General features: G+C 40.3%; 1 protein-coding gene across 1 annotated transcript in view; it reads left to right on the top strand.

Moving 5' to 3' along the window:
- The window catches only part of b4galt2 (UDP-Gal:betaGlcNAc beta 1,4- galactosyltransferase, polypeptide 2), a 96,902-nt gene extending 84,511 nt beyond the window's left edge, over positions 1–12,391 (top strand). Inside the window, exons 6-7 of the mRNA XM_061084828.1 lie at positions 5,336–5,440; positions 12,241–12,391. Coding sequence (XP_060940811.1) covers positions 5,336–5,440; positions 12,241–12,391 — 256 coding nt within the window. The remainder of the gene's footprint in view (positions 1–5,335; positions 5,441–12,240) is intronic.
- Positions 12,392–16,029: the final 3,638 nt, after the last annotated feature.

Genomic DNA, 16,029 nt, shown 5'->3' with positions numbered 1-16,029 from the left:
CTTCTTCACTGTGTCCTCAGCGCCCTGTCCGTTACATAATAATCACACTATGCTGTCACGCCATGTTACTGCCTACTCCTGTCACAGCAGTGAGAAATAATCACTCCACCGATGTGGTGTGGCGTTGGAGTGTGTGTGTGCGTGTGCTTGTGCGTGTGTGTGTGCTCGCTTCTGCTCCAGTTGAAGTTTTGTTTTGGTCAAGGGCAGAAATCTCTGCTGTCGACAAGGAGGAGGAGAAGATAGTTGATTAGTTTCTACACAGCACATTGCAACACACGCATGCATCCACACTAAAACACAAGACCCTGGAAGGTCACAGCTGAAGTGGATTTCACACTTTATTTTTGCACTGACTTCATACATTACCTCTGAAACCACACAAACCCTACTTCCCAATCCTGTGTGTGTGTGTGTGTGATTGTGTGTGTGTATCTTTTCTTACCAAGTGTCTCAGACCAGCATTTATTTATCAAAGAAATATTCCTATCGACAGAGGCGCCCCACGCTCTGTATGAGACTCAGAGGTTTCTGAACACTGCAAGAGAAGTTATGAGATATAGGATGAAACAAAAGTTACAGATTTCAAAGAGGCACTGGTAATATTATCCTCAGGCAAACACACTCTGACCAACCAACCTGTGTTCGAGAAGCCCCAAACAAACGGCCTCTATTTTCTCTGAGGATTATTTTTATTTTGCTGTTGCCCACGTTGGACAAACAGAGAGGATGCTTCAGTATCTCACAGTCCAGTTAACTATCGCCTCCAAAGCTTGAACATTTCCCACATCCCACAAGAACTGAGCACAATGAGTTCTACTCCTACTAATTATGCCAAAACACAAGCAGATGAAACATTTGGTGAATTTGTTGGGCCTCATGGTTTAAACCTGCGCTGATTAATTTGTTTTGTCCATTCAGCAGATACACAACAACAGCATCGCTCCTTTCGAGTCGTGTTTCTGTCTGTGTGATGAATTTCAGTCTAATTTCTTCTTTTATTTCTGCTTGTTTGCTGCTGCTGCTTATGAAAGTTTGATGAGAGTATGAACCGTTAAAGTTTTCGACCCAAAAACCAAAACAATGACTCTGGAGTGTTGAAGGCAGCTGCAAACTTCAAGTGCTTGTGCGACCTCACTTTTCAGAAGCTTCCACACATCATAAGTCGTGTCCTCCGTAGATCTGTAATTTTCTTCAAACGTCTGGACACTTTCACATTTCCTGAGAGTGATGTTTTAGATATAAACGCACTACCGCACATCGCCAAATTAAAAAATCACTCACAGACCCCAGTTAAGATATATTTAACAATCTTTTACAGAGTCTCTTAGAATCACTGCCACCAACAGAATGATTTGATGTGGCTGTTGGCTCTCATGTAATATCTGCTGTATGTGAAGCTGAGAACTTTATTTATACTTTGAGTCACAGAACTTATCATCAGAACTGCAGTTTTTCTTTTTGGCTTGTGACCTCAGTATCTTATTGGGGTTGTCAAGGTGTCAGATGGTTTAATTTCCACTCTAAACTCCACAGACGGTTTAATTTAAATAATCTCAAACTCTACGATATTTTACAAAAGGCTAAAAGATTAAGAATAAGTCTGTGAAATGATTCCAAAATGTGTGTTACAGAATCATCTCTTGACCCTGCAGCTTCATCTTGTGACCTTTGAGAGTTTGGCAACCACAGGACTTGTTTGTAAAAGCTTTGACCAGCTCTAATAATAAAATACTGTATTTATACATTAGTCAAACTGTTGATTTTCTTCAAATACAAGTACTTTCACTTTAAACGATAACTAAATTGATCTGATAATACGTTTGTACTCTTTCTTATATGCAGGAGTTACACTTTTATTTGAGTATTCAGTATTAAGTATTTAAGGATCTGAGTACTTCTGGCAGATGAAGAGCAATCAAGTAATATTTCTATCTCACTCTGTGCAGAGCAATGGGCAAAAAGAAGATAATTTTAAAGATACAGAACTGCAAATAACTTTATGTATAACTAAGCTCACTGAAAAGCTAAAGAAGTGGAGTCTTCCTCACTCTCACATTATTTGCAGCATAATAAATCTGTAAATTATGCAAATGCATGCATGCTCACATGTGCATTCACAAACACACACACACACAGACAAAGGCAGTCATCTATGCAGTCGTGCCAAGTCAGCAAAGAGAAGGAGAGAGAGGAAGAAGATTCGTTATTTAGTTTCTCAGTGAATTTATTTACGCGAGGGTTGTTTTATTGGAGTTTGAGTTTTGCATCTCTCGCTGGTTACTGTGCTTTTGAGAGGACAGGAGGAGAAGGAAGGGGAAATAAGCAAAGCCTTGAAGAGGAAAGCTTGTAGCAGGATGAAAGAGGTGGAAAGAACAGAGGAGAGGAGAGGATGCAGGGAAGGAATAGAGGAAGAGATGGGCTGAGAAGGAGGAGGGGGGGAGGAAAGGACAGTGCAGCAATAAACTATACAGCCTAGTTTAACATAAACACTAACGGCAGGAAGAAACAGCTGGCGTATGGTGGCTCTGTCCAAGGTTCAAAAGTATTTACACCCTCGCCTCGAAAACTCATTAATTACTCTTCGCTTCCATCCATCCGTTATCTATACCACTTATCCTTTGAGGGTGGCAGGGGAGCTGGAACCAATCCCAGCTAACGATGGGTGAGAGGTGGGGTACAACCTCGACCGGTCGCCAGCTCACTGCAGCGCCGACACACAGAGACAAACAACCTGCTCTCATTAACCCTCTTAGGCCATTCGAGTGTCCAGCTCTGCTAAGCTGCATGTCTTTGGACTGTGAGTGAACCCGGAGGAAACAGACACAGGAAGAACATGTGAACTCCACAGAATGACTCTGTCCAGCTCACATGTTCGAACCCAGAATCTTCTAACCAGTGCACCACCTTGCATGTCACATAAAAATTGTGTTACATGTGTTTCTGGCAATGGAGTCAGCTCGTTTCCCTCTCTTTCCACTATTTTCACTCAGATAAACATAGCATTCCTGACTCTAGCTTCATATTTCAATCTTCTCGTGCAATCTTCTTGCACAAAAACAAACAATTCCCCCAATGTTCCTTTCATTATCGAAAGAAATTAGTCATTCTTCGACAAAATAAAATCTGAAAATCATATTTTTTTTCTGCTTGACGTATAGCTGATTGTTAGCCACCTCTCTGAACCTTTAATATACTGTACAAACATGTGGCTTCAGCCTCAAAAACCCATTGATACAAAAGAGAGATGAAACGAAATTGGGAGGGGGAAGGGGGGAACAATTAAACAAGGTGGTAGAAAAGGAAGCAAGGACACAAGAAATGTAAGCTCTGGGAAGAAGAGAGGATGTGAAATAAGGCAGAAGAGGGTCAGGCATTCCGACGCAAGAGAAGGCATTTGAACGGTAGAGAAGACTAAGAGTTGCTGAGGAGCAATATCAGGCCTGAATGCTTTCTGAGACTGACTCTGCATCGGAGCGTCGCGGGCGGCGGATGAGAATTCCTCATTCCGTACACACACACAATCCTCGATATGATTGCAGGTATGAATATCAATGTCTCCGTCAGCCCCTGGGTTTAAACCAGGCTTTGTGTGGAACAGATCTGTTGTTTGTGTTAGCCCCGTTCTCCATTTGTTGTTGCATTAGATACAAATCTCTGTGCAGGTTTGCCCTTGTATTGCATCTCGGCGGTAATGCAACACAACCACTCTGTGTCTCAAAGTCTCACGCTTTGTTTTAACTGAAACTCGCTGTAAATCCCCGGCTTCTCTCCCAGCTGGTGGCCGTCAAGTTCACTGCTCCTGTTCTTTCTTTTTAGCTTTTACAGTAAAAGCTGTCGCTGTCGGTTTTGTTTGTTTGTGGTTGACAATGTTTGCAATATGGCTGCAATTTTCTCGAGGGGCTGTAAGTGAGAACGATGATGGACTGTTTTTGGAACTTTTCCTGCAAGCCCTTCAGTAAAATGTCTGTAAAATGTCCGAGTGAGCCCACGTGAGAATACAGCGGGAGTTATTCTAGAAAATGTACAGCAAGCGAGTGGTGGTGTTGATGTATTTTCAAACATACGACAGACAAGAAACTGGAAGAATACGAATATCCCCCTGATGAAAAGGAGGAGCCGTACACTACGAATAGACAATGCCAATGAAGATGTCAACTTGGAAAGACAATAAGATTCGAGGGCTTTAGCGGTAAGACCCAATTTTCTGGACATTTTCCAGAGTTTATGTCTGAAAATGGCTCAAGAAAGAGTGGTAGCAACTAAGGAATAGGTTTGAATTTATATCTATGTTTAAACACTATAGATATAGTTATGGCTCGCTATAGTCTGTCCACCTCTCTGTCATTGTTATTGCAGTGCAGATACGTATGTGCACATTGTGGAGGTCGGCATGTTTGGGGTCAAAGATTAATAAGTTGAACTTGAAAATCAGTGTAGCACTGGTTGTTCTGACTCCCTCAGCTGACCGAGCGACTGCAGCCACTGTCATTATGAGAAGTAATGGCTTTGGTCTGAGTCGACAAAGAGATCTCTTTTCTCTTTGTGGAAAGTAATGGCTTTGACACGAGATAAATCAAACTTTGATGCTGTGAAAAAAATATATGTTTGAAAGTTCAGCTATTTAAGAGGCTTCCATAGTTAAACAAATCAATGGGGTATCTGTCCTGGCAGGTATCAGTGGGGCTTGTTTTACTGGTGTTTTGTAAAAACAATAAAGTTTCCACAAGCAAACTGTGTAGGAAAGATCTTATCATTTTCTCTCCGCTCTTTCTACGCCTGTGACAGACAGTGGCATTATGTTTTCAGTTTGTCCATCCGTTTGACCATCTGTCCGTTTGTCTTCTTGTGAACACTAATATCTCAAGAATGCCTTTCTTTCTTTCTTTCTTTCTTTCTTTCTTTCATTCTTTCTTTCTTTCTTGCTTCTAATTTGGTACAAAGGTTCAGTTTGACTCAGGGATGAACTGATTCAATTTATATATCTCTTTATATCTTAAGATGCCTAAAGAGGATCCTTGGCACGAATGTTCACGTATGGATTAATTCCTAAATGGAGTTATGGATTTATTGGTTTGATTTTCACCTCAAGTCTGCCTTTAGGGAATTTCTTCAAAATCACGTGAACACAAAGATGAACTCGTCAGATTTCAGTGGTCAAAGGTTAAAGGTCACATAATTTCCATATTATTGTGAATGCAGAATGTCAGGAACACATGGACGGAGGCATACAACCACAGGGCGGTACTTTTTATTTATTTTCTAGCCTCCCTCTTTGCCTCTGTGTTTGTTTCCCTCTCTCTCCCTCTAATAGTTGTGGTCTCTGTGTGTGTTGCAGGATCACTCTGAACGGGATGAAGGTGTCCAGGCCAGACGTTCGCATCGGCCGCTACAGAATGATTAAACACGAGAGAGACAAACACAACGAGCCCAACCCACAGAGGTACTGCATCACTGTCCAAACTCCTTCTACGGCTTTACATCGGGATCGATCCCACTGCCGCTTATGTTCCACAGCTACACACTCTGCACGCCGCAAACTTTCTCACATCTGTTTGAGAGAATTAGGAATGTGTGGCGCTGCAAATGGCAAACTATCAATAACATGTCCTGATAATTAGTGTTAGCTACAAAGCAATATCACTGCTCGGAACACATGAGCACAAGAAACAATAGGGGTCCAGCTGTGAGAGATGATAACACACTATCACGACTCCTCGGTTCAATGTTGTATCTGATTTCATTCTGTCCATTTTTCCTAGTTTATCTGAGATGCTTTAAACGAGAAGACTTTCCTTTTGTTTTGCACTTAAATTGTAATTCACGTTACCACAACAACACTATGGCTGCCTCTTCTGCTGCTACAGTTCTGTATTTCTACAACCTAGATGGATAAAATGGAAGTATAATGCTAAAAAAACAAAACATAAAATTAGACTTTAATCGGACATTTTTAAATGTTTGAGGAGTTGTTAACGTTTCAATGCTGCTTGGTTCTTTGCAGTTAAGAATCTATTCTGAACCATAGCGTTTCAGACCAATCAGCATTCGATGGAGGAGGAACTACTGGCCGCTCAGGGCAAGTCTCATGTGCATCAGTTATATCAGAATAGGAAAGAATATATTCAATGAAAAAAGAGCAAAGAAAATAACACGGAAGACTCTTCTTGATGGTTTATGTCTTTTTCCAACTGGCTTCTGCAAACACAGACAGATGGTTTATTCAATCACCTGCTGAGGATTTTTTGAAAAAAGCCTATTCCTCTATTGGCTTCCAGCAAAGCTTCTTCAGATGGTTCTGCATCAGGTTAAGGATTTTAGAGACATTCTTCTTCAATGATAAAACATCATCACTCCTAACAGGATGCTTAAAGATGCAAGAAGCCACTGAGGTGTGGACATATGCTGATTAAATAACATTTGTGGAATTGAAAGATTTCTGGTTCTTTAAATTCATAAACACTAAAGCTGACTGTAGAGTCTAAGGTTCTGCAAAGCCAGTGCGGTGGAAACAGCTGCATCCTCAGATGGGGTCATCAGATAGACTAAGCACCAAATGATGAAGCTAAATAAAAGTAAAAAACTTCCTCTGCAGACTTGGACTTGGCCTTTCTTGTCAGTGACAGATTTGAAGATTTTGCAAAACATTTCCAATAAAACAAAAATTGCTTTTCAGAGATATGGCCGCGGGGGTTCAAATGTTGCTCTTCTGGCTTCGTCCCTTCGAATTGCTGTTCTGACAAATGTGGAAAACTGCTTTCCCATATAAATGTGTTAGGGTTTGATGAATGAGAACCAATATGCTGAGATGAGCCCTTCTAGACCCATTTATCACCAGGAGTATAGCACCTCATATTAAGCTGCTTAAACATGGATTATCGCTGTTAATTCTCCTTTAGAAAGCCCTGTTTTCATGCCTGAATTGGCCGGTGCAGCGATGCCTCTCAACACAAGAATCGATAGCTGCTGCAGCTCAGGCACAATGAAGACATAGTGAACCCTGTTCTTTCCTCCAATATTGTTTTAGTTAGATTTCTTGTGAAATTATTGTGTCACAGTGTTTTGACAGGACTGCACCCCCTCGTGGTTTTAGCTGTGGCTCTTAAATTGGTTTATAAGATGATTAAAAAATTGCTGGCAGCGAAAGTCATGTGAAAGAGAAGTGACAGTTTTTTCTCATGCAGTAAACCCAGATAAACAAATTGTGACACGTTTACTTTTAATTTCATATTCGCAGTTAAAAAAAGGAATTAAAAGTTGATTATTATTCATACATTAATAATTGCATCTATACGGTACAAAGTACTGGAGAGCACCAAATCATATGGAGAGTTGCATCCAGAGATCTCACTGTATTTTTCACATAATTTGTTTTTGCTGTTTTAATGGCATTACACATTTTACAGCTAAATTAATCATGAGCTTTTTTCAGTAGTTAAAACTGAACTTTTGACTGTGGGAATAAAACTTCTTTTATAAAGTAAAATTTGATTCTCACATTGACTGAAAACAGTCCCTTAAAAAGACAGGATCTACTGAGTTAGAATTTAAAAAATACTGAAAATGTTTTAGGTGAAATTGACACACAAAAAATTACTGAAAATATCAAACCTTCTTTTAAGATATCCATAGATAGATTTACTCAATGCTTATGACAAACAAGTAGCCAATGACTCATTAAGGAAAATTTGTTTTGTAACAAACCATTAGATTAGATTTAACATAAAAAACTTTACACTCCCTCTGGCTTCACATGTGTATACCGTTTATTGGCAGTTTATTGTTTTGGTATTTTGTCAAATTTCCATGTATCTTACCCTTCAGCAGAATCTGATGTCTGTGAGAACTGCAACTTAGCCAAAGGTCAAGTCTGCAGCATCAACAGAAGAGAAATGACACTCTCTAGGCGACATTAAGATGTTTTGCTGCTGAAATAAGTGAAACGTCAGAACTTCATCTAGAAGGGGATTAACTTTCAAACTAACAATCAATACTGTAAAATGGCCACAATATCTTCAATACGAAGAAGTCTGAAATAGCCAGACCTGCACAATATGTCATCCATCATTAGTTTTAACGGGAGAGAGAGAGAGAGAGAGATTCAACGATCCTGCTGTAATTGCCCGCTGAATGGACACCAAAGAGATGGGAGCCGGCTAGGTCAGACCAGTCTAGTTGCCTTCATCAAAGTCAATAAATCATGTGTGTGTCAGTGCGTGTGCGTGTGCGCGTGCCTGCTTGCAATGTGTGTGTGCTTGATACTCCCCGTTTTCCTCCTCCTCTCGCCCGGCGCTCTTCTCTCCCTCTCTGCTCTGTGGACCAGACTTCCTCAACAAGAGGTGACACCATCAGGGACACTATTTATCTGAAGCCGATACATTATTCATAACGGTAGCGAGGGGCAGAAAGTAACGGACCTATTAGTCGGCACAAACCTCATTTCTGCAGCCCTTCTGGACACTCATTATACAGTCTCGGAAATTTCGGCTTAAAGGATACTTTTGAAAAGATGTGGGATTTAGACTTGAATACTGCACAGTGGCTCGGAAGAATCAGGACAGTGTTAGAGGAGGGATGACCATCTCATGGCAGTGTTCAGGCAGTGTAGGCGAGGAAGGATGGTTTTTAGTTTTTTTTTTCTCAGTTGCTCTCGCTGTGTCTCTATTCTGGCCTGAAATTGTATTCATCTCTTTTTATCTCCTGAAGATGAGATAAAGATTTAAGTTTTTATTTGCAGCAGAGTGTTAATATCGCAGTCCATCAACCATCTGGAATTTTCTTTGACTGACAAACTTGTAGGAAACGGTTGAGCTTTTTGAAGTGTTTACTTCTTTCATAACCTTAATCAAGTCAATGAAGATATTTCCTTAAATCAGCACTAAACACAAATTAAGGCATTGACACTAAAATATTGGGCAAATAGAAAATTAACCTGACGATAACACCTGATTTAAAGCTAATCAAAGTTATTACAGTTCATTCTCTGAGGGTCAGGAAGGTTTGTACCAGATTTATTGCAATCAACCCCAATTGGTGTTGACATAGTTTACTATTAAATCATTAGACAACAGACAGTTCTATAGTAAGTAAGTATAACATAAAGTATATCTTCCAGGACCTTTGGGGTTTTTATTATGATTTCCCGATTCCTGAAAAATGCATTTCCAACTAGAAAATCTATTTCAACCACTTTCTTTTCCTCAAGGAGCTTTACACACACAGGTCTGTGTTTTGCCTGGATACTCAACGATATTTTTGTCTTTCAAGATGATCACTATGACAGAGCAGATACGTGTAGAGTCATAGGTTCCTGGAAACGTCACGTTCACTTACAACACCAACAACCTCCAACATCAATTTGTCTTTCAGAAATATCTTAAAACCCCGAGGCTGTACACGCAAAGGTCTGTCATTCAATTACACCGATAAGCCGAGCGTCTGTCTCCGCTCTTAGTCTTCAGGTGCGGAGTTACCTCTGTTTTGATTCAGATTAATGATAGAGCCTTTCGGGAGAGTTTTTCTGGAGTACCTGCGTAATGTCCAGCGTTTAAGTGAAGCGTCGTCTCGACTGCTTGATTAATGTTTACCGTCTCCCCCTACACACACACACACACACACACACACACACACACACGTTTCCTCAAATATGCACACACTCTCACACAGGAGTCCATTCTCTCAGCCCTTTGTGGTGGTGGTTAAGCATAGAAATGAGATACTGGGCCAGCAGAAGGAAGAACGAGACATTCATCACCAGCAGTGCGTATCAGTTAGCATGCACACACAGACACACACACACACACACACACACACACACACACACACACACACACACAGACACACACCAACACACACAGTCCAAAGACGGTAACATATGAATGGAATATTGAACAGTGTTATTGTGCAACTCATTCATCTGAGATGCACAAAGCCATGCAGTTAGAGTATGTGTGTGTGTGTGTGTGTGTGTGTGTTAGACTGTCTTTTGTAGAATCTGTCGAGGGCCATTTCAATTTTTACAACATCCTTTGTGGGCCATACTAAATTATTGAAAACAAATATTATAATTTGTACTGGTTTGTTTCGTCTCTGTCCTCATCAGATTTTATTACTGCTTTTAATTTGACTCTTTACTGTTTTTAATATTGTTTTTAATTGTGTATTTTAATTGATGCCTGGATTTGCTTCTCCTTGGTGAAGCGCCTGATGTCAGATGGTAGTGATGATGGTTTTTGCCAAATCGACTTGAAACTTAACAAAAAATAATTATAATTTTTGGAAAAATATGCTTAATTACTTTCTTTCCAAGAGTATGATGAAAAGATCCCTCTCTCATGTCTGCATGCTAAAAAAAAAGATAGAGACAAGCTTAGCTTAGCATCAAGACTGAAAACAAGGGGAAACGGCTAGCCTGATTGTTTCAATGCTTAACAACATCTGGTCTCATTTAAAAATCCTAACTTTGTCTTTTTTAGAGACTTATGTAGTCTCAGGTTTATTTTCTTTCTCTTTCTCTGGATGGACTCACGTTAGATATTAAAGCAGACGAAGCAAATAAGCATATTTCCTTAAATGTCAAACATATCCCCTGAGATTTTTCTCTACACAACAGTGATGAAATATATGCCACTGGGGCAAAATAACCCCAGACGCTGGCTTGACAAGCTATTGTTGAGATCCTAAACCAGAAATGTTTTCCTGTGAGACCCACAGTGGATTTTAAAATAGAGCTTTTCTTAGCCCAGTTAGGAAATCAGACTAATGAATATAAAAGGAGGGCTGCCTTTGTCTTGTCCTCTAACTCTAAAATAAAACTGAAACGAGAAAGATGAACGGGTTTGAGGTGATACTGCACATACAGAAGTGCACATGTGTTTGAATCTCTCTATTTATACAGGGATTAGTTTATTCCTTATAATCTCGGCTGTTACAGATTGATCCAAAGAATTTTCTCTCTCCCTCCGTTCTGATTCACTTTATTTTTAATATCAGTATATCTCGCTGTCTCCATCTGTCACTGTCTCTCTCTCTCTGTGATTTATATTTATCTCCCTGCCTATCTGTCCTCCAGCCGTCATTTCACTTGAAGCCGCCTGATGTTTCTCCTCTCGTTTGCACTCTGCCTCTTACACTCACTCCCTCCCCTCTGAGATCGAAGCATCATTCCTTAGTGGACGTCAGTACACGTAATTCTATTTATACCTTGTTGTATTATAACGTTCAAGGGAAAAGATGCTCGACATTCTTCCAGCTTCCATTGATGGTAGCAAAGCTCTTTTTGATTCGATTTGAGAGCGACAGAAGAAGGAGGCGATGCAGAAAGACGAGAGAGACGCTCACGAGTCACTTTTGACAAGGACTCGTAGACTCAGTGGTCTATGTCGGATGGAAGTGTCAACTCCAGTTGTACGTCCACGCATATCATTAGGACGACGTGTCATGTTGGAGTCCATCACTGTTTGTTTTTTAAAAGGGTGAATGTGCACACGTGAGCTCCTTCACTGTGCTCAGACATAAAAAAGGCTATTTAAGATTGTACACACACTCTGGCCTAATTTCCAATCTCCCTGCTATTATTTAGGGTGGAGGGAGGGTTTGTGTTAGGAATCTGTTGTGGGGCCAGAGGTTGAATCACATACACAGACACACACACACACAGTTCAGTGTGTTACCGTCTGACAGTGTGTGAATTGTTTTTCCATCTTTAATAAGAAAACACTGAAATCAGAGCAGACTCTGATGTAACTGCTGAAGCTCAGCCAATGGGGAAGGATACACCAGCATAGCTCAGGCAAACCGAGGCAGACATGATGGATGATGCTGTTCCCTGGGAACTAGAATGAGGCCATAGCACCACCTGTTGGTCATGATGAACATTGCAAAAGAAAACCACTCCACCTCAGTTTAAACAATTTAGCAGAATGATTATCATCTTACCTTTGAAGTCTATGCTGTAAAATAAGTTTCAATGTTTTTGATAACAGCATTTTATCCCTTATTATCTCTAACCTATAATTTACGAAATAATTGACATTATATTGTGTTTGGTTGGTTAACTCTCAGGTTTTGTGATGTATTAATAGTGTCTTATGTTATTGTGTTGCGAGCTCTTGGCCTTGAATGTTAAGTGAGCATTTTTTTTTTTTTTTAAACAATGCCATTTGTAGTTTTTATTTCATTTCACCTTGAAACACTATTATGTTCTTTAACTAATCAAATTATTTCTCTCTCTCTCTCTGTCAGATTCAATAAAATCCAGAACACAAAGAACACGATGAAGAAGGATGGCATCAGCTCGCTGACCTACAGAGTGGTACAGGTCAGGAAGTTTCCCCTCTACACAGACATCTCCGTGGAGATCGGCAAGGCACCACCTCGGCCTATCAAGGGCTAGAGAGAAAGAGAGAGAGAGACGCTGGGACGAGAGGAAGATGAGGGGGTGATGCAATTTAACGGGAGGGGAAAAGGTGGAAAGAGGAGAGATTAACTGAGGGATGTGAAGAGAACACACACTGTATGTGGAAAGAACCTGGGGAGTTGGGGGGAACTGTGTCAGAAGCACATCACAGTCTCTTGATCTCTCCTCACCCTCTGTCTGTTTTTTGAGATTTCAGCTTGTCGTGTCTGTTTCCAGGACTCAGGCTCTTCCCGATGTGTTTTTTTTTTTTTTTCAAGCAGCCAGTGGCTTCACACCTCCTACATTTACCAATCAGTGACTTCATGATAGTGGACCAAAGTATCGGTGGCAGGCTGGAGGTTGGCATCAAAACTCAATGTCTTTCTGTTCACAACCTTTGCAAACTGGAGGGAATCCAATGGCATATCTGCAGAGGAGCAGTGGTTGGTTGATTAAAAGATGACACACTAGTATCGTGGAACGCTTTGGAAAGTTTTCATGACATGTTCTGGAAATGATGGACAGCTTCCAGAGGGACTTCTTGGAATATATTGATTGAGGTGATATTAACCAATGATTGAAAAACAGGCCGTTAACATGGAAACTAAATCGGACCGAGAAATTGAAGGATACAAAATGTGCTGCCTGCTGGTTGGGACATTTTAGGAAAAATAAACCTGGCTAAGAATTCACTTCCTCAGCATTAACAGTGACAAAGGAGCAAGAGCGCCCCCTGGAGGAAGCTGTTAAGTTAACATGATGTGACCACGTGCAGTGTTGGACAATGGAACTGCATCATGACTGTTTGCATATCAGAGGTATCGGCTGACGCTCACTGGACACGGGACAGTTTCATATTGACATTTTTCATCAGGGAGTGTCCTGTTTGGATCTAATAACTCACTCGAACCCTCCACTATCAATTATTGAATGTGTATTGTGCCTGCATCTACAGCAGAAGACTCAGAACTGGAGCTGAAACAACATGTTTGTCATCAGCGACAAACACCAGAGAACTATCTTTCTGTTCTCATTGGGGTTTTTTTTTATATATAAACCGACTCTGACTTATTGGAGGTTTTGCAACGAAAGTGAAAACATTTAAGATGTGGATGTTTTCTCTTGGTTCTGAAGGCAACATGGTGAAACTACCATGAGAAGGCATTGTGAAATAAAATCGAGGAACAGGGCAGAAATATATATATATATATATATACTGACAGCTCAGTTAGGATCTTAACCCCTAAAGCCCCATACTGGAGATCTTTTCAGATTTATTTGAGTAATTTGCTCATTAAAAGTTAAAAAAAAAATTTGTCTCTTTAAGAAGGAATTAATTCGAGGAACATCAATAGTCCATATTCACATGATGGCTATTTTTCTATGAAACTCAAATGCTGTCGTGAACAGAATAATGTCGATCTGCTGTGATCCAGGTTTATTAAAACAAAGAATATGACAAACTCTGCTTTCTAATTAATCAGCTACTGAAAAGTCAATAGACAAACATCTACAGGGACATGGGACCATGTTTCAAGGTTAAACCACATAGCTGTTTGTTTATTAGACAACAGCTTATGTAAGTATTCAACCACTTCCTGGCTAACATCGCTGTCAAATGGACTGGAATCAAGCTCTAAATGCTGAATCCTCCATCCAGAAGAAAGGTTTAGGGTTAGGACATATACAGTCTAAGGGTTAGGAATATGTTCCAGTGAAATTACTGACTTCACCAGAATATTTCAGAGGTCAGGAGAAAAAGACACAACGACAGTTAACCTTACTTCCTGTTCAGTTTCCCACAGTCTTAAATAATTGTGGCCATGAGGTGCTTCGATATTTCAGAATAGAAATGGCCGTCATGGGGAGGAAATAGCTGAATGCTACATAGCTGTTGTCTGAGGATCCCGTATCCCTCCAGTTTGAAAATCTGTCAGATCCTGTGTGTTTATATGATTTATCAGCCTGGATCACAGCAATACAACATGATTCTGTTGATGAACGCTTCCCACCCGGAGCATGACGTCACAGGCAAATGTCCACCCTGGGGATATGGTCTATATTTGTTTAAATACAGATTTAATTCGGTCAACTTTCCTAAACATATTTGGGTTTTAATATCAGAAATGAGCTGTCAGGATATAGTCATGTTCGACAGGAAACATCATGGTGACTGTTGTCCTTTTTACTCCGGCTCCACAGACTAGAGATTAACTGAGATATGATCGACTTATTTTTTCATTTTTGGCCTTCATGTAACCTGGAAGTCAGAATTTCTTTTAATTATTGCAAATCATTCGAACTCTATCCCTACTATTACTATGCCATTTTCTCTCTCTACTATATTTTTTCTTTTTATCATTAAGAAAAAAAGGGAATCATATCCGGACAGAGGAAATTATAAGGTCCTAGTCTTCCGCTGTTGGAAATTGTGAATTTTAAAGCAGTAATGTTTATCGTTTTAGCCGTTTGACTGACGTCTCTATTTCTACTTCAGATTTAATCGCCGTCAGTTCTTTATTTGAATCCATTTCATCACGCTGTCAGATCACAGACGTGATGACCTAAATGAAACAAACGTACACTTTTACTACTGAAGCGGTTTTCATTTTAATTCTGACAGATGAACAAACGAAACTGGTTTCCTACATCATCATATCGAAAGCCTTTGACTGTTTTATACTTTGACGCGTTGCTCTTATCCTTTTTGTTGTTTGTTTGTTTCTCCTCATCTCTACTGTTGACGCCTGAACACCAAACTGATGCCTTCGGAAATGACACAAAGAGGCATTGAAGGTCATTATTTTAGGGGTAATACTGTATCACTAAAGGAAAATGTGTATAAATGTGCGTTGTAAGACGGCTGATACTGATTTTAATACATATTTGTTGCAGCTTAATTCCTGTGAAAAGATATGATTGGATCTCTCTTCAGCATTCACACATGGATCCACACCCTCCTCCCCTCTTTCTTCTCTGCATCGTCTCTACTCTTTCTTTGAGTTCTCTTTCTTCCTCTGCCAGTCCAGGCTCCGTGTGTCAACGGCACAGTGTTGTGCTTTCTGGCGAGTCCACTCCAGACTCTGCTGCGTCTCACAGGATCTCTTCTTCCTCTTTCAGCAGATATCGACAGGGCTCCTCTTTGTGTCTCTGAATCAGTGCCACTTGCTGTATCTTCATTTGATCTATACTCTCTCTCTCTCTCTCTCTGTACTTATTCCCTTCTGTCTCTCCCCCTTTTATCATCATCCTTTCTTCCACTTTCTTCCACTCCTAATTCAACCCTCACGCTTTTCTGTCTTTTCATCTTTTTTGGTCAGAGTGCAGTTTGCTCTCCTGGTGAGTTCCAGTGTCCTTGGTAGACAGACAACACATGGAGAGGTCAATGCAGTCCCTCCTCTTTGCTGTTCACAGCTCACCCTGTGCAATATTCTTGTTTTATTCATCTCCTTATATCCTGCTTTAAATCATTGTTTGTGATGAGGTTTGGTTTTCATTCGGTTTCTAACCCGGGGGTATTTTTGTTCTACTTTATGTCCAAAACATGTCTTCACGTTTTTACCGCTTATTCACCTTTTTAATTTGAAAAAACGTATTATCAGCACACAACCGACAGTCACAGCTATTGCTTTGAT

The sequence above is a fragment of the Limanda limanda genome, chromosome 13 (assembly GCF_963576545.1).
Source record: "Limanda limanda chromosome 13, fLimLim1.1, whole genome shotgun sequence".
NCBI lineage: Eukaryota > Metazoa > Chordata > Actinopteri > Pleuronectiformes > Pleuronectidae > Limanda > Limanda limanda.
This window is presented reverse-complemented; position numbering and strand designations above follow the sequence as displayed.